This window comes from Leiobunum rupestre, chromosome 11 (assembly GCF_980474605.1).
Source record: "Leiobunum rupestre chromosome 11, qqLeiRupe1.1.hap1, whole genome shotgun sequence".
NCBI classification, from domain to species: domain Eukaryota; kingdom Metazoa; phylum Arthropoda; class Arachnida; order Opiliones; family Sclerosomatidae; genus Leiobunum; species Leiobunum rupestre.
Window position 1 is genome coordinate 40,460,562 of NC_143394.1, and position 25,099 is coordinate 40,485,660.

Sequence of the window (25,099 nt, forward strand, 5' to 3'; positions counted from 1 at the left end):
AAGAAACCGGATGGCACTTTCACTGCCACCACTGAGGAGGCTGCGTCCATTCTGAATGTTTTTAGCTAGTACAGTCAGCACCAAGGGCTCTGGTACTTTACTCTAAGGCTATCACTGACCTTCCACTCAGACCCATTACACAAGCAGGACCTAACCTTTGGACTTAACGCGTCTACTCTTTACGTTAAAAGCGACTAAATCGCCGGATCCACATGTCATTCACCCATTCTTACTAAAATCACTTATGAATGTTCTTGCCCTTCCCCTACACCTGATCATATCCCAATGCGAACTACCTGCCTCTTGGAAATAAGCGAATATCACGCCGATTCGCAAGTATGACTCCGGAATTGACTAAATACCGCCCAATCAGTAGCCTGAATCAAATCCCCAAATTAAGTGAATGCCTCGTGTATGATCAAGTTGTTAATCACTTGTCTTCTCGGTACCAGCACAGTTTTCTGACTAAGCGGTCATGTCTCACCAATCTTCTGGAGGCTACTAACTTATGGTCTGGGTGGTTGGACGAAGGCTTTAGCGTAGACGTTACCTACTTTTCAAAAGCCTTTGACTCGATTCCCCACGCTGCCCTCCTTGAAACCCTACATGATGATGCCCTCGCCTGGATAGTGAACAACTTAAGCGGTCGGAAGCAACGGGTCGTCCTAAATGGGGTGTCGTCTGACTGGAGTGACGTGGGTAAAGGGATTTCTCAAGGTTCAGTCCTGGGTCCCCTGCTCTTTAATGTCCTCATTAATTCTCTACCTGACACAATCCTCATAGCTCTCATCCTCCTCTTTTGAATTTTTGCTCTAAACCTAATGGTTATCGAGATAATTTTAGTATGACCTTAAAGACATGGTTCAAGGTCATACAATTTTCCAAATATTAAAATATTAAATGCGATTGTCTAGCAAATTTCGATATTGTAGCACGACTTGTTTTGGAGTTATTAGCGCTGTCTTGCAATTTTCCCTCATACACCCTTTGTGATTTTGGTAAACTTTTTCTCGACTTACTATTGGTCGAATCCGATCAATGCCACGCTATGAAGACATAAAACGTGACGGGGAACACTTGAAATGAAAAAAGTCGTTCAACGGCGTATTGTACTTTTTGGTAGCTTTGGTTCGCTTTGCTGAACGTAGCCCAAAAATTAATTCCCAATTCAATGATAGAAAAATGGCAGCAATGTAATTGTGACATGGTTGCCAGTTCATGTGCCTCCGGTTAAAATAAATTCAGATTAATTTAAAATAGTATAATTTCACTTCATAAGAAATTACATTAACCGTTTAGGTCAAATTCTCATTGTCCTTACAAAATAAAGTACAAAATAATGCAAAAATAAGTAATGCTATTAATAGGTAAGCCGCAAACTGTAAAGTTCCAAATTCAAAGAACAAGGCTATTGCGTAAAAAACAATCAAATAAGCTAGCAATTGCTTGTGGGCTAAAATTCTCAAACTAACTCTTGGTGGCAAAGCACATAACGAGTCATCATTATCTCCTTTTTTACACACAACAGGTGGTGCCAGAAATTTTCTAACAAAACGGCCAAAATAATCTGGACGACCGTATAACATGGCAATGTCATCCTTATACTGAAACAAACCAAATTAACAAAATTATTAAAACCAAATAAAATGTCAATTACACACCTTTTCATTAATAAGTGTTGAAAGGTGATAGAATAGCCTAACAAGAAAGGCCACCTCAAATGTCCTAATTGGTTGCAGATCAGGGTTTCCTTGATATTTAACATGATGATAGGATATTTTATCTTTCGGAATTTTTGATACGTGTTGAGAAATAGTCCTATTTGGATTATAATCCAGAAAAGAATTTGGGTTGTTTGACTTTACATTTTCTTCGGGAGAAGGCATAGACAACTGACAAAAAATTAATAATAACTTAAAATGGGAATAACAATTCAGTGGATGCATAAGTAACATACTATCAATAAGAATGACATATTCTCCTAACAATTTTTTAACTGATAGTTTGTTTCATTAATTCCAATGTAAATAAGACTAGCCTTGGCAAAATAATTATAAATTATTAAATCGGGACAAAATTTACTGCACTGGCTTCATGGATATTTTCCAATTTGAGAATAAAACACATTTCTGATTATATTTATCATTATCAAATTAACTAACTCTCATAAACCAATATTATTGTGTCATACTTAAGGCAAAAGTAACAGAAACAATAATTAAAAATACCTTAAACATTGTGCAGAGCAGATCAGAGGAACTATATAAATGAAGTTCAGATATTTTCAAGTCCCTAAGACTAAATTCGCGCGAACTGTATTCATTTGACGAGAAAAGGTCAACAAATGTTGTCCACCAGCTTTTTCTAATTTGACTTAGCTCAGCTGCTTTGACGGAAATTGTTTGTTTGGCTTCGTTAATCAGATTTAATAACTTCAAAACCTAAAATGATGTTAAAAAAAGATGTTTAAACAGGAAAAACTCTGAAAAATCTACAGTATTTATACCGAAGCTCGGACTTTAGCCCCAAACATAGGTTCGTAATTATAACCAACACCTTCCAATTCATATATTTTTTGGATAACGTGACTATGAATGCTAGTTGAATTTGAAATTGAACTTTGGAAGAGAAGTGAACTATTTAATTGAGACAGATCCGGTTCTTTTAGTTTGTTTTCCACTTCCAAAATCATTGGTCTTAAATTTGGCAAAGAAAAGACTTTGGAGACTCTAAAAAGTAAGTATGACTGACGGCACGATGTTAATTCCAGTCGAAAAAAAGTCTGAAGAACTTTTTGGAACAGGACTGTATAGAAAAGTAAATTTTCTGCAATATATTGTTCCCTGAAATCATAATTAAATGTTAAATAAGTTTTTACAGAAAAATTATAGCATCGGTACCATTTAGAATCAATCGGTTCAGCTTCGGATTTAGCAGCAATTTTCTGTTCACCAATTGTTATTTCGTAACGCCAGGGCTGAATGCAACTAAGCCAAGTCTCCAATGGCTTCAATAAAAAGAAATTTTCATGATTAATATTTAACTTTAAGTTACGATTGAATATAAATTACCAATCGAAATGTTGAATCCAAAGGCCATCTGGCAAATGATAATTTTAGGAATGTGTATAGCTTTTTTTGAACAAATTGAGGAAAGACATTTCTGTAAATTTTAAAAATTGCATTAAGAAATTTTAAATGAAAATACTAGAAATTTCCTACTTTTTAAACTCATTCCATGGGTTATTAGTCTCAAAAGAAAGATTCGATATAATTTTTTCATCTAATTTTATAGCGCTGCAAGAGAATCTATGAAGATATTTAACAAACAGGCGAACTAAATGCATTTGAGAAGAGCTTGGCACAAATAATTCCTAAATAATAAATTTTTTTAGTTTTTTAACACTAACATAAGCATGTAACTTACTTGGATAATAGGATTAAATATTAAATTGGTGGAATCATCGCTGGCCAAATTGAGCCAGAATTCCACAAAAATTAGTATTAAAGTTTGGGATCTCCAAATTTCGTCTTGAAAAATGTTAGAGCTGTTAAAACTGTCGTGAGGATAATTCCTCAAGGGCAAACCCCCATAAGATCTATTTTCACTTGAATAAATTGAAGGTGAAAATGATCCGTTAAATTGCTCAAAAGCAGGATTAGCAGATAGCTCCATTTGTGATGCCTGATACACCATTTGATTGCTATTTAAAATCAAAAATTAAATTCAACACCACCAAAAATAAAGTATTCCACCAGCCATGTAGGCGAGAAACACTCCCATAAAGCCCGTCTCAATATTAATATTTCATATTTCCCACTAAATGAGAATCCTGCCAGTGCCAGGCAGTTTGGTTGTGTATTCCTCCAATCTCTCACCTAGGACAAGTTCCAGAAGGCCACAGATATTTATCACTTATTTAGCTGATGGATACCTTTGAAGTGTTAGTTGCACAAAATTTAAAAGTTATTTCATTTTTAGATCATTTGAAAAAAAATATATCTATAAAAAGGGTAGAAAATGTCATAAATTTGTTGAAAAGGTTAGGACTTATTTTTGCCTTAAAGGCCGACTACATAGTTATTCAGTTTACTCTGTCTTTCACTGGAAGGTGGCTCGTTGCAAGACACATGTGCTATGGGAAAATGTTGGAAATCACAAGTTTTTAAGAATTTTCCAAGACTTCTAAGATATTTTGCTAACTCTGATATCAGGGGTATTATTATTATTATTATTGAAAGGGGTGGCAAGCAGCGCACTTCGACCCTAGGTCATTTGTGCAACCCCCAACCTGTGACCAGGCCACGGGAGATGGGTAGAGCAGATTCTGGCCCACTAAACCCAGCTATTGCACCCTCGCTGGGCAGGGCGTCAGCTTTTTTGTTCCTGTGATACCCTTTATGACCAGGTATCTAATAAAGTTGAACTTTATTGTGTGTCCCAAGATAAAAAAGGAGATATTAACAGCTATGAACCAGTTTATAAGTGGCTTGCAGGGCTTGCCACCACCCTCCCATGCATTGTAGCCGGCCACCTGAATTAAAGGCTTCAAAAGTTGCTCGATGACTTAGGCCTAAGGTGGTGCCTTGGGTAATAGCCCAGCTGATTATTATTACTATACTGGTTAAAATCATTAAGAGCGGCCTGACTATCCAGACAACAGGGGTAAAGGTGAACTCCTTTTAAAAGCTAGTTTTCTCCTAAAATTGAATTTTGATAAATAAACCTTATATTTCAGAAGCAAAACTTATTAATTACAGCAGATAAGTGGCATTATTCAAATATCACTCAAGGGGAAAAAATTTGTATTTGGGATTTTGAGGTGCAAAAAAAAAAGTCTGAACTTAAAAAATACATTTATCAGTGGGATTATTAAATAAGAAAGACAAAATTTTGAAAGAAGAATTTCAAAACTTATAATTAAACCTATAACTGGAATTTTGTGCAACCAAAACTTTGAGGACACTTGTAACAAGATCATACGCTTACGAAAAAGGGATTGGTGGTATAGATGTAGTGTTGTCTAATGACAAAAAGTATTTGAAGTATTCCTCTAACAGACAAGGATACAAAGAATCAGCCATACTACTCCAGAAACTAGCCCCTTTAGAGTAAGCCGGGTTTACGATGAAATAAGCAAAGTGAAAAAAATAATACTCAAATGGATCTAAAAATGTGGTTAAGTTAAATATTTGCTACGTTTCTACATAAAAAGCAGATACTATCTAAGGATACTTAGTAGAATATGAGAAGGCAGGCTCATTCTTCCAGCACCAGTGTAAGGAATTTTTTGATTGTATAATGGAGGTACATTTCCTTCTTCTAATAATCGTTGCGTATTAATCTAAAATTTATAATGGAGATTGAACTAGCTCTCTCTTTGGTATTTCTGGAAACTTACAGGAAGACATGATACAGGAAATTCATATTGTACCCTTCCATCCGCTAATAATTTATACGCAGTTGAAATAAGGGGTCCGGTTGGTGATAGGAACTCAAAAAGTTCTTTAAAAGTGTTATGGTTTCTTGTTCGGGTTACTTCTACTAAACCCCATCCTGGCATGTGTTTTGGACCAAAACCAAATATATCTTCAACAATGTAAGAAAACAAATTGTGTAACTCCTTTAAAAACAATGAGAGTTCATTATTGCATTAAGTAAATTGAAATATTAAGTACGAATCTTAGTTCAAATGTACCTTGTAGCTAGTTTCTCTGAGATAACCTGTCAACTGAATACATCTTTCATTGAGACCCCTACTTAAAATGACTGAAATACGATCTTGGGTTGACTTAGCTTGTTGATTGTATGTGGTTTCCTGTAATAATGCGCATTTATTTTGAGTAATATATTGATTATTATTTTCAAAGAGGTACATTTTATCCAAATATTGTACCGATTAAACAATATTTGTCTATGGATTAAACCACGATTTATCCATGGACTAATTAACATGATTTATCTAAAATGGATGGGTTTGTTACAAAATTATTCGCATGGGATGTTTGACATAATTTCGAAAACGAAAATGACAAAAAGGCTCGAGAAAACTTACTCTTGATGAAACAAATCCTTTTTGATTGTACGGGCTAAATTGCATCTTTGATAATTTAAAAACTATAAAAAACTTAGTTCGAAAACTTTACTTTTGGATGTCTAACCTTCGTCTAACTCAACGGATTTTTCAAACTAAGTCCAAACACCATGGTTTCACCAAGGTTTCACCGTGCAATAATGTAGACAACGGTTTCAGTGACTGTTTCACACTCACCGCACCGGAACCATTGAGTTGGGAATATTAATCTAGAGATCCAATCAAATCTGCTCCCCGCGAAACAAGTTTTTGAAAATTACGAATGTGTCGTCTCCTCTAAAATGACGAGAAAACGTTATCATATGACCCGTGGCGCCATCCATTATTTTTGAAAAACAAAATCTTTTTGCCGGAAAACGCGTTTCGATTGGACCTCTAGATTAATATTCCCAACTCAATGACCGGAACTAAAAGTCTAAAACTACAGCAGACAATTTATTTGAATCATATATGTGAGAAACAGGTCTGTACCAGCCTTGGAAATAAGGTTTTTTTTAAACTGGTCCTCATGACCAGTGATCCCCTAGCATATGAATGATTAAACTGGTCCTTATGACCAGTGACCCCATAGCTTATGAATTATTAAACTGGTCTTATATAAAATGTTCTAATGTCGTTTATAAGCCTAAAAAAACCTATACTACATGTTTAGAAGTTAGATTATGTTGGTAACATTAACTTAACATGGATTCAAAATGGTTAACTTTATTTTATGAGTACCACAAGAATAGTACAATATAGTACTATCTCACCTAAGACTAAGACTACTACCATAGCCCCGTAACTCCAGAGTCCCCGGTCCGTTACCGCGTAGCCAGGTAGGCTACCGTACTCGGGGGAAAGCGAGACTAGAGGATTCAGGGTTTTTGAGGCCAAAGGGGGGTTAGACAGTTCGTCTCGTTCGAGGGATGCGAGCGAAGGGACTCTACATAAAACATCGACGTGCGGCCGCGGCGGTAGTAAGCGGAGTCGCTGTACATAGAAATCCAGTGAATAGGGAAATCAAAATTTATATAAACCTTGAATTAATACAGTAGGTCATCTCCTATTATTTGGAATTATTAAACTGGTCACCTTCTGTTTTTTGTTATTATTTAGAATTAATAAACTGGACATGGTGACCAGTGACCCCACAAATTTTGAATAAATAAACTGGTCTGAGCAATTAATTAACTGGTCTTTGACCACCTGACCACCGTTATTTCCAAGGCTGGTCTGTACCATTGAGTTGGGAATAAATAGAGGTACAACCTTGTACTTCTCTCCTCCAAGGTACAACTAAATCTGGCTGGCGCGGGATTAATTTCGTTCAATAAGGAGACTTTATCAACTTTATCGTTCTACCGTGGTGGCATCTGTCTCTAGTGGTGGCAATTATATTACAATTGAATTTTTTCGTGAATCTGATGCGAAATTGAAATGTATGATTACATGAGTTAGCTAATAATTATTTATTTTTTGCCATATATCTTTACAAAATATAGATAGCGCTACCGCCTAATTATAAAGATGAATTTCATACAGTCTTATCAGAACAGGTCCCGCGTAACCATGACAATTGAAATCGTAACTGTAATCCTAGCAGTATTATTCCCAATTCAATGGTCTGTACCTAAGCCAGCCTTGGAAATAACGGTGGTCAGGTGGTCAAAGACCAGTTAATTAATTGTTCAGACCAGTTTATTTATTCAAAATTTGGGGGGTCACTGGTCACCGTGTCCAGTTTATTAATTCGAAATAATATTAAAAAAAAACAGAAGGTGACCAGTTTAATAATTCCAAATAATATTAGATTAATTAAAGGTTTATATCAATTTGGATTTCCCGACTCCTCTTACTACCGTTTATCTTTCAAATTTGACGAATGTCACACCTATTATAATATCAATTTTATGATAATAAGAGGTTTATGAAGTTCGTTATGAACTTATTCAAAGTAGGCGTTTAAATAATGAAATATGTGTGCTCACCTTTATTATTCTTAAATTATGGCAATTAAACTTCTTTAAAGAAGCTAACAACTTGTAAATTACACCCCAAATTTATTATAATGCACCTGTTTGCAACGCTATATTTTTGTGGGTTCTAACTCTTGAAACCTGGCCGTTTCCCCCGAGTACGGTAGGCTACCTGGCTACGCGGTAACGGACCGGGGACTCTGGAGTTACGGGGCCTAGAGAAAGAGAGGTAATACGGTAAATTACGAGGGTCTTCTAGGCTCTGGTAGTAGTCTTAAGTGAGATAGTACTAAATTGTATTATTCTGGTGGTACTCGTAAAATAAAGTTAACTATTTCGAATTCGTGCAAAGTTAATGTTACCAACATAATCTAACTTCTAAACATGTAGTATATGTTTTTTAAGGCATATAAATGACATTGGCACATTTTATATAAGACCAGTTTAATAATTCATAAGCTAGGGGGTCACTGGTCATAAGGACCAGTTTAATAATTCATATGCTAGGGGGTCACTGGTCATAAGGACCAGTTTAAAAAAAAACCTTATTTCCAAGGCTGACCTAAGCAGCAGTATCCACATGATATATAAATAAATAATAAAACTGGGAATTTTTAACGACAGCCACTTTTTTTTTTTTTTTGGTTAATCAGTGGTCAAAGATTACAAAAATATCAAAATTATTTTTCGGAATTATTTAAAAAGATAATATTTAAAAAGATATTATTTAAAGAAATATTTTAGCCCAGGAAGAAAGACTACTGGTGCTCTTATCCTTTTAGTGCCAGCACCATTTCACATTTCAAATATCGTTGACAAATTAGGTTTGTCCTGGATTAGGGCTGGGAAGCCATAGCGCTGATTACCGAATACCAATGAAATTATTGAAATAGGTAATTATTAAATACTAATCCATGGAAATGAGTAATCATTAACAAGGTAATTTGAGATTCTAGCAAAATATGGCCGATCTTGTTAGTAGATGTTCCATATTCTCACGTAATTTTAGAATAAGTAAGTTTCTGATTAGCAAAAATGTGAAAATAACATGTACAAGAAATTCAATGTACAAAAGCAATTTCATAGAACCAATAGCTAATATAAAACAGCTTCAAATTTTGGAAGAAGAAGGTAAAATGAAAGAATTAATCTACTCTCCAGTCAAAGCTGCTCAGAATGATTTGACAAGTTCAATATTTCATGATGAAACGTTGAGGAAATTTACTAACATGGTTGTTCAAGGAGGCAAGAAAGCTGTAGCGAGAGAGCTTATGAATAAAACGTTAGCAATCATTAAGAGTACCCAGCTTGCAAAGTACCACGCGGCCGATGAGAGTAAAAGAGACAAAATAGAATGTAACCCTTACAAAATATTTCTTGAGGCTGTTGAAAATTGCAAACCAGTCACCGAATTACTACCAATCAAGAGAGGCGGTATTACGTACCAAGTTCCAGTTCCAGTAACTATAAAACGAAGTAATTTCTTAAGTAAAAAGTGGCTCATCCTTGCAGCTAGAGACAGAAACATGAAAGTATTGTTTCCAGAACAGCTTGCCAAAGAACTATTGGATGCAGCAAATAACCAGGGTCGCGTTGTTAAGAAGAAACAGGACTTGCATATTCAATGTGAAGCAAATAAAGCTTATGCTCACTTTAGATGGCAATAGTTCATTTACTATGGTTTATGTGTGTTTAATAAATGTTAAAGATCAGTTCTCAAACCTGGATCATTTATTTTGGAAACAATAACTTGGCCCTAATCCAATGTTACACAATGCCTTGACCAATAAAAATATAGGCTTATATTTTTCACTCTAAAGACAAAAAGCTCATGACTGAAGAAGAGCTCATACTTGCTTAAGATAAAACCAACATGGCACTAACAAATAAAATCCCAATACAGATTCAATTAATAACATTCTATGGTATTTACAATATTTTACATGAGGTTTTAGTTTTCCATCTTCAAACATTTTATTCTAATACCTATTAAAGTTAGTCGTGCACAGTTCCACATCAGTGCCACCAGCTATAGGAGGCATGTGAAAATGGCTTTTATTTCATGAAATGCACTTATTTAGGTGGAGCTACTTCTTTCTGAAAACCTTCCAGCCTCAAAAAGATCCAAAATCTTCCATAGAAAAAAAAAATCAAATGGCATTTATGAATAAATATAAAAATTATAAGTACAAATTCAGAGATTTGCTTCTAATTCGTTTTGATAAACACGTCGTCATGTGGCGATACAAAAAAATATAATATTTCTGGTCATTTAAAATATGTTATCCATAAGTTATCATTCGAGTGAAATGGTACTGTAGCATTGTTTTAGATTCTATCGAGATAAACTAGAACTCGACGTGTGTGAATCTATGGCAACGCCAGTATCTTCACTGACAGCTTCATCCTCTAAAGGGAAGACCTTCAGCAACGGAGCAGTCCTAAAAATGACCTCTACAGCGTCGTGCCTGCCTAATTCTTCTAACTTTCTAAGTAAACAACCAACTGTGCTCTCTGGGGCTTTGGACCATTCTTCCAAAACGCGAGCCATTGGGCTAAAAGTTGGATTATCTCCTGGGTCTATTCTTGGCAATTTCTCAGTCATATTTAGGAGAACTGAAAGCAGGCACCAATCACGACCCATGGCTTCAGGTGGGTCGAGAAGCGCGCATAAATGTTGACGAGTAAGCAAGGATAAGTGGGAAACGTGAAGATCAGGAGCAAGGGTTAATCCATTGGGCCCAATTGACCGCGTGTTTCCATTGGGTGATCGCGGAATGTACAATTTATCTGGCGTCCCGCAACAGACTAAGTCCAAGATCTTTTCTTCACGACTGCTGTTGTTATTTTGCACTGCGGCTGTCGGCCCTTCTCCCAATAAAGCTCTCAGAACTCTTTCTGGGGAATAGCTGACAACGTTGTCCAAGTGTTGACGCAATTGCGAAGAGCTCAATAAATGTTTTTCAACTAAGAGACCAGGACAAGTTTCAGTCAAAACTTGGTCTATTACGCAAAGGAGATCTTCTAACAAGTAAAAGCTAGAAAGATACAGTTGACTTTTATTAAGAGTCAATTAACATGCTAATGCGAAACGGTTATACAACAAAATATACCTGTCTCCTTGAACGTCAGATGGGCCTCTGACTTTAACTTCGATACCTTCGCCGTTGTCCACCAAAGTTACTAAACCCTCAACGATTCCTCTGCAAAACTTGCTCCCTTGGAACCATTGATAAAGGTCACTTTCGGGATAAGGATGATCACCTGCTAGCCTGCGCAACTGAACTTGAATTCGCGGAAACTGACATCCAAGCATATGATGGACGCCTGATAGAATCACGGAAAAAACGGGTATATAATTAAGGCAGAGGTAAATGAAATGAAGCTATCAGCATGAAATATTTCCCATACAAATATACTAGGGAGTATAAAGTGGGATGTTCTATGGCGCATCAATGAATTTCACATTTTTGTTGCAAGAGGCAGTATCGATTGACGTATTTAAGGGTGAAAAATAAAATGGAGCCTTTATTTTTACTGTCTTAATATGGAAAATTTAGTAGAATTTGATTCAAAGGTGAATCTGCTAAACAACTCAATGCGTGAACTTGAGAAAACCTCTCCGTTTTAAAATTTCAAGCGTTAGAAGACAGTAGGAATCAAGCTTTTCTATGACTTTGTTGCCTAAAATTAAGGATCTTGACTAAAAGGGGCCGCCGAATCATTTGAAACATTCAACCCGAATTTCAAGTGGCCATTCCTCGTGATAACAAATCCGGCCAATCAAATTTTGGAGACTAGCAAAGGAAATTACTTAATTTCAAACGATTCTGCGTCCCTTTTAGCTTTGATTTATCTAGTTTTTCATAAGGAAAAAAGTAATATCCTTGAGTTCTCCAGTTGTGTACAATTCACTTATCATAAAGATCTATCAAAGAAAAAGTCGAAATTTTGATAATTACCTGGCAAACATCTAATTCTAATTCCACCATAAACAGCATTAGCGTATGGCAAGTTTTTCTCCCAAACTTCTTCGTGAGATTCCTTTTGGTTGAAGCAAGGAAATTCGTACTCTATTTCACCATCATTATCACATTGCGTACAAATATGCAGAGATTCCAACACCTAATAGGGTAATCATGTCAATAAGATTTTCGAAGTTGAAATTGCCATTTTGAAATCCTACTTGTAAGAGATCCAAGGCATCGGTGTCGGGAAATAAAAGTTGCATATCGTCAATGGTATAGCGTCCCGTAACCCTGGCTTGTTTAAGATGTTCCCTGGAAAGCAAGTACCCAACGACGTCCAGAATCAACCAACGTGGATTAGTAACGACTACGTCTTGGTTTTCTTGATTCCCGCATTTTAGATATAATACTTCCCCCATCAGTTGCAGCTGTTGAATAAGTTCCTTCATATGGTCTTCGCCGGCGAGCGGGTTAACTTGAGTTTGAACTTGTTCTATAAACTGTTGCCAGGGAAGAACGGGGAATGTGGAAGACGTTTTGCGCCAATTTATCAAATGTCCAATGACGACTTCGAGAAAATGGGTGCTCTTTGGAAGACCCTTGGCGAAAGGAAGCGAATAACAAGAATATGAGATACCACAACGTTCCAGAACGCGGAGTAACTACGACCTTACCTGAACAACTTTGAGGCGGCAAGTAGAGAGATACTGCTTCAAAGCCTTCATTGCTGGAGAACCCACAACGTGCGCGTCCATGATGAAAACGGAATCATGGAGATCGAAAATGTGCTGAAACCTTTCCCTGACGCTTTCCAGAACCAGGGTGGCGACTTCGTTGGCGTAATCACCAGAGGCCGAGTTGGTGGAGTTAGATGCCAAATCAGCGTGCGTCGCTATCAAGGCGACTTTGGCCGGCTTATTGCTTTTACCGCGGTTTCCCAATGGCTCCAATGGAGGAATCCTCGCTTGCAAGAAAGATAGCCAGAAGAAGACTTGCTGCAGTTGGACGTCCAGCGGGTCGCTAAGACGAAAAACGATGGCGTGGAGGCAGTTGGTGTTCCCGATGAAGTGGTCGTATATGACGTGGTAGGGTTCGTGTCCGGAAAACTCCCAAATACTCAAATCACTGACTCCCGATATCGTGACTTGTTGAATGTCAATTCCTTTGGTATAGTTGTCGTTGATGGTGTCGAAGCTGAGTCCGGAATCGTTCAACGTCGGATCTACATCTAAAAATGCCAAAACTTGAAAAATTGTAATTATGCTTTACTTTCCGCACATTAACAAATAAGACTGTAGGCGCCGCTTCTAAATTACTAGTCTCACTTGGTTTTTCAGAGTTGCTGTTGATGGAAGTTGTGGGGGAAGTGGACGTCTTGGATCTCCTGAACCAACTACTGAAGTAGCCCGTTTTTAGAGAGTCTAAGAGTGTCGTTTTCCCGACGCCACTGTGGCCAAATATTTTAAATTTTATTCTAGATATGGCTTGCGTTGTGGGAATTAACTGAGTGATATAATCGTCCCTTCCCTGCTTTTACGGAAAAGATAAGTTTCTAAGAATAACATTCTACATGAACGAAAGTCTATTGAGAAACGTACATTCTTAACCCTGCTGAGAAAACCGCCAATGTTACTATATCCTTGAGATAAAGCGGTGACTTCAGCCGTAATCCCGTCTCGGTTCTTCTGATCAACGTTACACCCAGCTAAACAAAGACACCTGGCGACTTCGGTATGGCCGTTTTTTGCAGCCAAATGCAAGGGATAGAAACCAACCTATAAAGCGCGTAACGTTGAGTTAACCATTTCAAATTAACTTTTAAACCAATACAATAGGCTTCGTTCGTAGACAAAATAACGTCATCTGCTTTATTGTTAACTAAATTCTGGACTAAATACTAGAAAAACTTAGGTTTTATGTATTTCAGGCTAAGGTTTTCAGCCGTTGTACCAAGACAATTTGGATTGAGTTGATAGTTTTCCTACATTTAATTGAAAAACTTTGCCAGCAGGCGGCGACACCTATGAGCATAGTTACGCACGAAGCCTATAAGCTTACTTTATTGGGGACGTCAACTTTACAACCAAAAGCGCACAATGTCTGAGTCAGTGGTAAAAGTCCTTCACGCGATGCTACGTGAATGGGTGCTTCGCCATGCTTTATAAAGGAAGCGAAAGTTAACAAAAACCAACGAATGACTTTCATCTATAAATAATAATTACATTGTCTACAATGTCAACTTGACAATTGCAATGTAGTAGGAGCATAGCAACTGCAACATGATGTCGTCTCAGTGATAAATGTAGCGCGGTACATCCGTGCTAATTTCAAAATGGGAAAAGGTTCAGTTGAAAATTTTTTCCAATTATTGGTAAATGGTTCGAGCCCGACCTTGTCTAATATGTCGGGATCGGCTCCAGAGTCTAGAAGACAGCGAACACTTTCGCTGTGTCCTCTAGCCGCGGCGCAATGAAGAGGCGTATCTTCTTCCTGAGTGTAAAATTTTACTTCATTCACACGTACATTTTTCATTAGTCATATCATAAGTAACATAATAAACGTAAGTATGAAAATAGTGTAAATATTTTACTACGTCCTTTTTTCACAGTGACGCGAAAAAATAATAATTCTGGGAATCTAATCTCCTCCGTCTTGATTGATTACTATTTCATTCGAAGGCTTAACGGAATTCAAAACGTTTTCTAACTTCAAACTAATGGCGTTTTCCATTAGACAGCTTGATGATTCGCTTCGAAACTGACCTTGACAACATTGATCCGTTGCCTACGTTATAATAAAGGCCCGAGAATGGGAAATTTCTTCAATTTATTTCTTACATTTTAATTCGCCAATTCTGGACACCAGATTCTCTCGCATCTGGACACTATGTTGTCTAGCCAACGGCCAGGTTTCAAGAGTTAGAACCCACAAAAATATAGCGTTGCAAACAGGTGCATTATAATAAATTTGGGGTGTAATTTACAAGTTGTTAGCTTCTTTAAAGAAGTTTAATTGCCATAATTTAAGAATAATAAAGGTGAGCACACATATTTCATTATTTAAACGCCTACTTTGAATAAGTTCATAACGAACTTCATAAATATCTTATTATCATAAAATTGATATTATAATAGGTGTGACATTCGTCAAATTTGAAAGATAAACGAATTTTTATTTGAATAATTATTATTATTCCGGTTTAAGGAAATTAAAAATTGTTCTCTCAAGTTCTCAGAGGTAAAGAAAGGCTGTAGTCAGAAAAATTAATAGGCAAGGCCTAAGGTGGTGCCTTGGGTATTAGCCTAGCTGATTATTATTATGAGTAATACTTATGTCAATTATAGAACTTATGATCACATAAGTGTCCGAATTCTTAAATAAAATTAGGTTTCGCCATGAGAGGGTGGAATCGGTTTATAGAACTGAACGTGAAAAACCGCGAAGCCTTTACCTTATTTTTGACATTGGTAAGGGCTCCAGCGACACAAAGTACATGCACAATTTTGGGGAAACCATGCCATACTGCAATGTGAAGTGCTGTTTCACCATGCTGATGGTCATTTGTGCACGCGTGGGTGAATGAAATAAAAAAAAACACGATGATAAGTGCGTCAGACAAAATGGAGATACATAAATCAAGCCTGGTCCAAAACAAAAGACCATTTAGAATACCTCGTCCTGGGCGTTGATGTCCGCGCCCAAAGTGCACAATAGCTGTACAGCGCTGGCGTGGCCGTATCTCGCACCCACGTGCAATGCAGTTTCACTAGCCTGATTAAAAAAGACCACATTTAATCTTTAAATACCCCGTAAACGGATATTAATACTATACCTTATTTTTAACGTTAACGCTAACTTGGTTGTCATGTAAATACTGAATAACTTCATCCTGGCCTTGTCTGGCGGCCCAATATATGGCACTATCCCCGTGCTATACAATTCACAAAATTTAACTCTGATAATTTAGTTTCTAATTAACCTTTTCAGTTGCCATAGAACCAACTAGCGGCCAACATAACTACGTGTAATTTTAAAATTCCAGCAGTGGTTTTACAAGGAGACTATCCGAGGTGGTTATCTCCGATTTGGTTCAAACTCGGGTGGTAAGTAGACCTTCGTGTAACTTGAAAATCCCTAAAAGGGTGGACAAGAATGGGCTTTCGTTTTGCCATGGCAACCAAAAATGTTTTTCACAACTTAAAAACTGATTTTCTCTATGAAAATTAACATGGGAAAATCGAAGATTTTAAGGGTCCCACCCTAACAATATTTTTTCAAAAAATTAAAAAAGGTTCATCAATTAGATACATAATTCAGATCATGGCTAAATCTGGTACATTTGGACCAATATACGTCAATTTTGGTAAATATGAGTAAATATACATATATTGGGTAAATACGAGTATTCAGTTTTTAAGTTGGTTTTCATGGCAAAACGAAAGCCCATTCTTGTCCACCCTTTTAGGGATTTTCAAGTTACATGAAGGTCTACTTACCACCCGAGTTTGAACCAAATTGGAGATAAACACCTCGGGTAGTCTCCTTGTTAGTTATTCGATGTTAAAGTTTATAGCACACGAGTGTTAATAGCAACCTACGAGCGACTGATATTAAAAATTAAGTTTTTCAATATTTATATAAATGTCGCGTTTTATGTGTAAATATATTACACGCGCTCTAATTTGCGTAATATAAGCCACATCACCTGGAAAATAGATTTCTTAAGGGGACACACGAATCTTTGTAAAAATTCGACTCGTGACAACAAATTCGATCACTCAAATTCTGAATGGACGTTTCTGCTATTCGTTCTCTTCATTGTCGACTCGCTTGAGATACCCGTAAAAACTATAGGAGAAGAATAGATAATTTATCGTTTTGGGGTACTTTAGGCCTACTAGCCTCCGGTTTATATACATTAAGCGAAAGTACCACGCGCCAATTCCTAGCTTTGGATAATCGAAATACACGATAGTTGGTATTGCTCGTGCATATTTTCTGTGAGACAGCCTATTAATTTAAAAGTAAACGTATAGTGTTGGAATCTAGGTGCCTCTAAAGTAACTGAAAATGGAATTAAATTTCGCTAAGAAACGTGGATAGAAAAATGAACCTACACTATCTAGCCTTTGAAGATCCGCTCCTTTGGAATGTAGGAACTTGAGAATTTCCAACTGGCCGAGGCCGGCTGAAATGTGGACTACTGTTTCGCCGTGCTTTAACAATTAGAATTAAAATAAATATAATTAAATGCTAAAACATCCAAATTAGTTGTTTAGCGTGTGGCGAGAGTCTGACCACACACTTTTGAAAATAATTACAGTAATTGCTCCGTAATCAACCCGTAATCGCTCTGTAATCATTCTAAAAAACACTCGGCAATTACTATAATTATTTTGTAACGGCAGTAATTGATCCTTAATCACCGTACACAGTACACTGATTACGTAATCAGTGTGTGATTTGAGACAACATACTCGATTAGTTTGATTGGCTTCGACCCGGGACATGGAGAAAAGTTCCTCTAAGCCCGGCAGATTTCCTTCCTCAATGGCACAAAAGAGAGCTGCGACCACGAAGTTTTCGTCTTGCTGGAAAGACAATCATAAAACAAAATATAAATTTATATCTACTGGTTATAATTGATGTGAAAAAATACAATAAAAAATGCAACTTTGAAGCGACTCTCCACTCTCACAAAAAAGTAAAAAGATCTAACAAAACGTTTGTTTTCAATTGCCACGTTGAAAATTAAATTAATAGCCGCTTTTTGGTATATAAATGTTAATTATCATTTTGTAATTAACTGTGTTTAAATTGGGAAATTTATAATTGTATTTTTTATAAATAATGTTTCATTTTCATTGTAATTTTATATACTTCGTATCTCTTGTTGTACTTATGGAAGACCCCATTTCCGTTAAAGGCCGACTACATATTTATTCGGTTTACTCTGTTTCTCACTGGTAGTCGGCTGCTTGCATAGCACATGTGTCTTGCAGCGAGCCAGCTCCCAGTGAAAGACAGAGTAAACAGAATAACTATGTAGTCGGTCTTTAAAGACTGTTGTAAATATCGGATTTTCCATAGCGCGTACTGTATAATTGGCGTCACGCGTGTGGAATGTGGCGCGCTTACCGTGCCCATAAGTGCTTCTTGACCATTCGGAAAGAGGATAAATGATAATCAGAGAATTTGTCATAGATCTGGTCTAAAAAATAACCTTAAAAAAGTGCCAAGATAAAATTTAATTCCCTGACATTTCCCTGACTTTTTAGGTCCATTCTTACATTCCCTGTTTTCCCTGACGTGTGGCAACCCTGAATTACTAAAACTAATTTTTCCATTACTGGTAACTGATAATCAAAAGATGAATTTGTTGCTAATTCATCAAAGATTTATCACAATTGTTTATTGATTGCAATTAATTTAATAAAACCCAAAATAATAAATTTTATGCAAATGATTTAAATTACACTTTCGTTTTTTTAAATGCTAACTAGTTTAGGTTTGGTTGTTTATATAAGAACTGCTGCCCTGAACATTAATTGAATGTTAATCAGGGTTGTTTGATTAAAATCAAGTTGATTTAAATCAGCGATTTAAATCGCGATTTTAATCTAATGATTTTTTTTTAAATCGTTGATTTAAATCTGTTCCTATAAAAGATTGTTTAAAAGGTATTAACTTTCCATAAATGAGAGATTTACTATTGAATTATTATATTTTAGACCTGTTTTGTCATTATATTACACTATTACCTATCACTACCACGATCCCTTCCCCACCTCATTTTTGGTGTTTTGAAAATAATGGACTCTCGGAGGCTGAGAAATAAGGAATTGTTTTAAACTGGACCTGTGGCCAGTAGAGCCTAGGTAGTTTAATTAAAAAACTGGCCACTGGCCATTTACCATTACATTTAACCTTCAAAATCAGGCTTTCATAATTTATGGTCAAATTATCTACTCTTGACAATATGTGCTAGGGTATAGGCTTAATAGGTTAGTTATTATGGGCATTTCAAAATTTTGGAGTGTTAAATAAAGAACTATAAATCTTGAAAGGAAAAACTTTGAATTAATTAAGTTTTCACCAGGGCCACTAACACCCCAGGCATTTAATTTTTAAACTGGCGATTGGCCTGTGATAGTGTTTTATTTCTCACACTGTTTAGTTTTACTTCAAGGTTACTCCTGTGATACAAATATACTTATTTCTTGGAATAAATATTTTTTGACATGATAAAACTGTCTACTATTGAATATTATTTATACAAAAATAATAATTATATCAATAAACTTATATATTGCTTTTAATAAGTGACAAAAACCTAAAAATTAATAAAAAATAAAAAAAATCGATTAAAATAAAAAAAATCAACAACCCTGATGTTAATTACTTTTATTTTTAATATTTGGTTATTAATAACATTATAAAATATCATTATTATTCAAATTAATATTAATATAACAGTAATAATTACTAAGATGAATTATTCATTGAAAAAACTTATAGCAATAGGCGCTTAAATAAAACATCTTCCCAGAAATTGCCAAGAAGTAATATTTCTGACAGCCAGGACTCATAATTTATTATTTATATAGTGCTTGTTGAAATATTAGAAAGCTGGAAACTTTCTCGAATGTAACATCGGTTTTTAGCTAAGCCTTAACATGCCAAAAAAGTTACCTGGTTAAAAGGAAACACTTGTTGCATACCGTACTGCAAAAGTATAATACGTTTAGTTCTAAAGGAATTAGTTTTCATCTTTTTCCGAAAGATAATTTTATACGAAATGAATTAACTCTGCCTCCATGAGAAGCTTTAAAATTGGCCGGTATTATAAAAATATTACATGTAATTTTAATTATTTATACCATAAGAGGATGATAATAATGATAATATTATCTTCTTATACTTAGTTTTAGTAACATTATATATTTTACCTTAAAATATATTATCGAAAATTAACATTAGTATGTTCCTTATACACGTGAGCCGACGCGTTTCTTATCTGAAGCAAAATTCTCATGAGGGCAAAAACGCGTCTCCATTGGCGTAAATATGACTTTTTGGCTAGCCATTCTAACCGTTAAACCGACCGACCGGAAATAGCTCCTTCCCAGATGAATTTGGAGAGGGGAGTAAAACCGAGTATCTTTTATTGAAGCGTCCATTATCCTAGTTTATTTATTTTGAATTGCATTAAATAAATTATAGAATTTAGTACCTATGGCTATTATTTTGATATAAATTAATAAACGGCGCATTAAAAATTCGATATCAGTGAGCGGAAGATTCCGCCCAACTCAGCGAAAAAAATAGAAATCAAAATCGCAACACAGAACCGAAAACCGACTGACCTTACGCCCACCGTCGACGGAAAATATCGCCCGTTTTCCGTCGACGCCGAGGTTTTCTTCCCAAAACCCGCCAAGTGAAAACCAGGTTCTTATCCGCTCAGAGCAACGTTTTTCGCGAATCTCGAGTAGTCAAATGGTAAACGCTGTTAGTTTCCACTAGCGCTCGTAACAGCATTTTCCTCAACTTTAGCACGGACAAAGTTTAGATATGGCGTCAGTTTACTCCGATTCTGTGGTGACGAATAGTTCGAATCGGAGTAAAAACGTTATTCCAAAATGGCTGCCTGTGGCCTTTTTAGCAGATAAATCCTGGTTAGCAGACGACAAAATCCAATTTATTCCTTTACACCTCCTTTTCAGAACGAGTAAAAAGAGTAGCTCTAATACTCCGGAACAAGCGAATAGTTTTCATGGCGGAGTAATTCTCATCCCCGGGAACAGCCGAATAAAACGTTTTAGGGTAAGAAGAGTACACTTTTAGTCCGAGAACCGGCGAAAATAAACCACTAGGGTTGCCTCGGTTAGGTTCAAGACGTTCAAGAACTGGAACCGAACCGAGAACCGACTAACGTCGTAAGCGGAACCGGAACCGAACCGATCAAGACAAATTGGAACCGAACCGAGAACCGAAACAAAAACATATTTGGAAGTAACATAGAACACGCGGCGAAATAAAAACCAATAGTTTGGACAAAACGAAATTAAGTGATTTCTAAATACAACGGTTTTTCCTTCCAATTGAGACAATTGACAATATAGTCGTTGTCACTTGTCACTGATGTCAGTGGTTTATTTATTATTTTTCACGGCTTTTTCAAAAGTAATAGTATTCGAAAAGTAATCGGTTCTTTCCATGTAGAAACGAACCGGAACCGAACTGGGAATTTCAGTTCGGTTCCGGTTCCTAACACTAGGAACCACCTAGTAAAAGACACAAACCAATAAATGATTCAATCGGTACAGGGGCTTCCATAAAATCCCCATCAAAGTCCGATATAGGAGTTTGTGCTACAGCGACTGGACTTACAACATGTTTTGTCATCAAAGTTCTTTCAGCAGTGTCCGGCGGGGGGAAAGACAGTTGAATATGATTTTATATAAAGACTTATTTAGATATAGCTCCCAGATGAGTAACCTTGAGAATGAACCAACGGATAGACCGCGCTACAAATGATTGTTTTTCTAGTTTCGGCTATAAGTCATATCCTAGATCAGGGATGCCCAAATTTACAATTTAAAAGATCGCCATTTTCAAAATGAAAATCGAAAATTATTAAATTGGGCACCCCGGACCAGAATCACGTGACGAAAGGGGAGGAGCTTCCTGAAATTCGCAGTGGCGTCACCAGGATTTCAAAACTGGTGGCGCTTAAGCCATTAGCACTGGTCAGGGGCGTCCTATAGTGAGTGATATGGGGGAGTGGGGAGCTCCCAAAAACGTTTTTAAAGTTGAAATATTGAGGCCGACTATGAAAAATTAAATTTTTGATGCCCATTTTTAAGTTCGAAGAAACTTTTCGACAAGTGAATTGGAAAAATTGGGAATTTTAGGTGGCGCTTCTAGGAAATTTTAGGTGGCGCTTCAGAAATTTGACAGGTGGCTCAAGCGCCGCCTAAAACACCCTAGCGACGCCACTGGAAATTCGTACCAATTTTTCGAACGAATCTGCGTAGTTTTAAGACACCATTGAGCTTGTGCCACGATACCTCTCACAATCTGAGGTGATTTTCACTGATTTGTTTAAATTCGGGGGATAAGTAGACCCCTAATGTAACTTGAAATTTTCCCAGAAGGAAAAGTTTCGACGGGCTTTAGTTTTGCCATGGCAACCAAAAATGTTTTTGATTACATAAAATCTACTTTTCCCTATGGAAATTAACCGAGGGGTCGGACATTTGGCCAAATCCCGTACAAAATTTGGAAAAAAATCAACAAATCCAAAATCCAAGAATTTTGCTCCCATAGACTTTGTATGACAAATCCACAATAAAAAATCCTGGATTTTTAAAAAATCCAAAATCCCGTACACAAAACAGGCAAATGTCCGACCCCTCGAAATTAACATGGAGAAACCGCAGATTTCAATGGTCCCTTTGAAAATTTTTAAAATATTTAAAAAATTAATTATATCAAAAAATATTTACATTGGGTAATTTCAGCTTAATTTGGGTAAATGCGTGTACGTTTGGGGGAAATTAAGGAAATTGGGTAAATATAAGTAAATTTGGGTTATATTATTTAAAAGTTTGCTAATTTTATGTCATTTACCTAATTTTAGCCCCTTTACTTGAGTTTACCCAAATTTATCCAATTTAATAGCATTTTCCAGTTTTACTTCCATAACCAAATTTAGTCAATTTTACTTGCATTTACCCAATGTACAATTTTTTTTTAAGTATTTTAAATTTTTTCAAAAATATGCTATTTCACCATGTTAATTTCCATAGGGTAAAGAGGATTTTAAGCAATCAAAATCATTTTTGGTTGCCATAGTAAAACTAAAGCCCGTCGAAACTTTTCCTTTTGGGAAATTTCTAGTTACGTGAAGGTCTACTCATCCCCCGAATTTAAACAAAATCAGTGAAAATCATTGCCAGTGAACATTTTGCAAACACGGTCACACTTATGAAATAATATTATAGACATATGGTAATACGACGAAAATTTGATTATATCTTTATAAGCGCGTGACTAGCTCTTCAGGTACGGGCAAATCTTGGTAATTAAGAACAACAATTTAAACGCTTATTTTACAGGTATAATTTATTTGGAAAAAATAAAAGATGAGGCTTGAAATGATTTGGGAGGCGCCGGGACATTAAAATTTCGCGGAGGAATTCTACATAATATCCGGACCAAAAAGACAATTAGCAACCGATAAAAATACCCATTTGAAAAAGAAGGGAATGGTTGAAAGGGGGAGTGAAACAAAATGAGTCACGTGGCGGTAATTAGGGGCGGACCTACGCGAGAAAGGCGCCTCAATTTTTGTGTAAAGGTAAAAGAAGGGAACCAAGAATTTCGGGATTTTTTCGATAGGCAAGAGGTCAAACAAAATAAGCTAAGGTAGAAACATAAGTAACATAATACCTCTAACAGGGTTTTTACTTGAAAATTCCCTGACTTTTACAGGTTTTCCCTGACTTATTTTGTGCGAAAATTTAGAATTTATTACCCTACATTTTAGTAAAGGTTTGCTATTTGCAACCTAAATTAAATTCCCGGAATTTTCCCTGATTTTAAGACAATTTTTAAAATTCTGACTTTTCCCTGATTTTCAGACAATTTTTAAAATTCTGACTTTTCCCTGATTTTCAGACCAATTTTTAAAATTCTGACATTTCCCTGATTTTCAGACCAATCTTTAAAATTGACTTTTTCCCTGATTTTCAGACCAATCTTTAAAATTGACTTTTTCCCTGATTTTCAGACCAATCTTTAAAATTGACTTTTTCCCTGATTTTCAGACAATCTTTAAAATTGACTTTTTCCCTGATTTTCAGACAATCTTTAAAATTGACTTTTTCCCTGATTTTCAGACAATCTTTAAAATTCTGACTTTTCCCTGATTTTCAGACCAATTTTTAAAATTCTGACTTTTCCCTGATTTTCAGACCAATTTTTAAAATTCTGACTTTTCCCTGATTTTCAGACCAATTTTTAAAATTCTGACTTTTCCCTGATTTTCAGACCAATTTTTAAAATTCTGACTTTTCCCTGATTTTCAGACCAATTTTTAAAATTCTGACTTTTCCCTGATTTTCAGACAATTTTTATAATTCTGACTTTTCCCTGATTTTCATACATTTTTTAAAATTCTGACTGGATAGTAAAATTATTCTTTACACTTTTTCGAATAAATGGGATTCGACCCAATGGGATTGCAAAATTAGAATTCGATCAATTGGAAAAGTATATTTTTTGATTCGATCCATTGGGAATTTGACCCAATAGGATTCTATCCAACGGGAATATACCGCTAAACAAATCGAGAGAGAATTATGGCAAGTTGTTTAGTATGACTGTAAAAAAGCGTAAAAACTGGTTTAAATTGAAATGCCAGTAAGCCTTGTGTAGTTCGTCTCTTTGCGGTAAACCAGGGAACACGAAAACGACGAAAACTATTGTATTTAGACAATGCTCACCGCCATTTAGTATTGTTCAAACATATTTTTCTTTTCGTCGTGTACCCTGGTTTAGTAATGTGTCTAAAAATGTGTTAATATTCTATTATCACCGTACTCGTTGATAAGCACGAATTGTAAGCCCGCTTAACCGATTTTAAAGAATTTTCTTCGTGAACGTCTACGTAACTTCCGACGTAGTCGTTCAAAGGTCTGGAGCGTTTTGCTAAATCCCTCTAACGAAACTTAGGCAGGTTCCTATGGGCGTGAATTTCCCGCCAAATCTGGGAAGGGTGCACCGCGTCACGACTTAAACTTGAAAACCCCATTTTCATTCTCGCAAATGGCGGCAAAAAATTATGATATCCGCTTCCGCTGTGATATTTTTCATTTCTTTCAAACAAATATTTTCCGTTTCAGCCCTAGCTTTCAGTCCTATTTTCAAGATTGATATTGAAAATTATAATCCGCTATTAGCAAGAGTGAAAATAGGGTTAAACTTACAAGGAGACGACCCGAGGTGTAACACACCGATTTTGTTCAAACTCGGGGGTTTGGTAGACCTTCGTGTTACTTGAAAAACCCTAA

The 25,099-nt window shown here is 36.1% G+C and overlaps 3 protein-coding genes across 8 annotated transcripts in view; 1 reads left to right on the forward strand and 2 right to left on the reverse strand.

Annotated features, from left to right (window-relative positions):
- Positions 1–1,280: 1,280 nt before the first annotated feature.
- LOC149922830 (sphingomyelin phosphodiesterase 4) lies at positions 1,281–6,314 on the reverse strand. 2 transcript variants are annotated; one of them, XM_090163699.1, is made up of 14 exons: positions 6,162–6,314; positions 6,056–6,100; positions 5,699–5,818; positions 5,402–5,623; positions 5,236–5,344; positions 4,990–5,167; positions 3,427–3,703; positions 3,222–3,373; positions 3,072–3,162; positions 2,901–3,007; positions 2,507–2,843; positions 2,229–2,441; positions 1,662–1,892; positions 1,281–1,604 (listed from the first exon to the last, which is right to left on the reverse strand). In XM_090163699.1, exons 2-14 carry the CDS (start codon positions 6,098–6,100, stop codon positions 1,296–1,298), a joined length of 2,391 nt encoding a protein of 796 aa, XP_090019825.1. In that variant the 5' UTR covers positions 6,162–6,314; the 3' UTR covers positions 1,281–1,295. The 2 variants fall into 2 exon arrangements, with proteins under 2 accessions (XP_090019825.1, XP_090019824.1); XM_090163698.1 differs by having other exon boundaries at positions 6,056–6,313.
- A 2,525-nt stretch (positions 6,315–8,839) lies between these two features.
- mRpS7 (mitochondrial ribosomal protein S7) lies at positions 8,840–9,778 on the forward strand. Its single transcript, XM_090162855.1, has 2 exons — positions 8,840–8,945; positions 9,009–9,778. The coding sequence occupies exon 2, from the start codon at positions 9,015–9,017 to the stop codon at positions 9,717–9,719; it is 705 nt and encodes a 234-aa protein (XP_090018981.1). The 5' UTR covers positions 8,840–8,945; positions 9,009–9,014; the 3' UTR covers positions 9,720–9,778.
- LOC149922832 (death-associated protein kinase 1-like) overlaps positions 9,766–25,099 on the reverse strand; it is a 62,049-nt gene continuing 46,715 nt past the window's right edge. For 3 of the 5 annotated variants that reach the window (XM_090162848.1, XM_090162849.1, XM_090162852.1), the window contains 15 exons: positions 17,498–17,611; positions 17,138–17,236; positions 15,853–15,951; positions 15,693–15,791; positions 15,472–15,570; positions 14,412–14,510; positions 14,243–14,341; positions 14,079–14,177; positions 13,619–13,795; positions 13,346–13,547; positions 12,695–13,263; positions 12,239–12,619; positions 12,015–12,177; positions 11,166–11,379; positions 9,766–11,090 (listed from right to left, as the gene is read on the reverse strand). In XM_090162848.1, the coding sequence (XP_090018974.1) occupies positions 10,388–11,090; positions 11,166–11,379; positions 12,015–12,177; positions 12,239–12,619; positions 12,695–13,263; positions 13,346–13,547; positions 13,619–13,795; positions 14,079–14,177; positions 14,243–14,341; positions 14,412–14,510; positions 15,472–15,570; positions 15,693–15,791; positions 15,853–15,951; positions 17,138–17,236; positions 17,498–17,611 (3,216 nt within the window). In that variant the 3' untranslated portion in view covers positions 9,766–10,387. The remainder of the gene's footprint in view (positions 11,091–11,165; positions 11,380–12,014; positions 12,178–12,238; positions 12,620–12,694; positions 13,264–13,345; positions 13,548–13,618; positions 13,796–14,078; positions 14,178–14,242; positions 14,342–14,411; positions 14,511–15,471; positions 15,571–15,692; positions 15,792–15,852; positions 15,952–17,137; positions 17,237–17,497; positions 17,612–25,099) is intronic. The other 2 variants (XM_090162850.1, XM_090162851.1) reach the window with 2 other exon arrangements.

Bases quoted from the DNA above. Each gene is read 5' to 3' on its own strand.
- mRpS7 (XM_090162855.1), top strand. From the start codon at position 9,015: ATGGCCGATCTTGTTAGTAGATGTTCCATATTCTCACGTAATTTTAGA.
- LOC149922830 (XM_090163699.1), bottom strand. From the start codon at position 6,100: ATGCAATTTAGCCCGTACAATCAAAAAGGATTTGTTTCATCAAGA. The intron at 5,819-6,055 runs GTAAGTTTTCTC...GCATTATTACAG, and splicing joins AAGGATTTGTTTCATCAAGA to GAAACCACATACAATCAACA. The intron at 3,163-3,221 runs GTAGGAAATTTC...TAAAATTTACAG, and splicing joins CCATGGAATGAGTTTAAAAA to AAATGTCTTTCCTCAATTTG.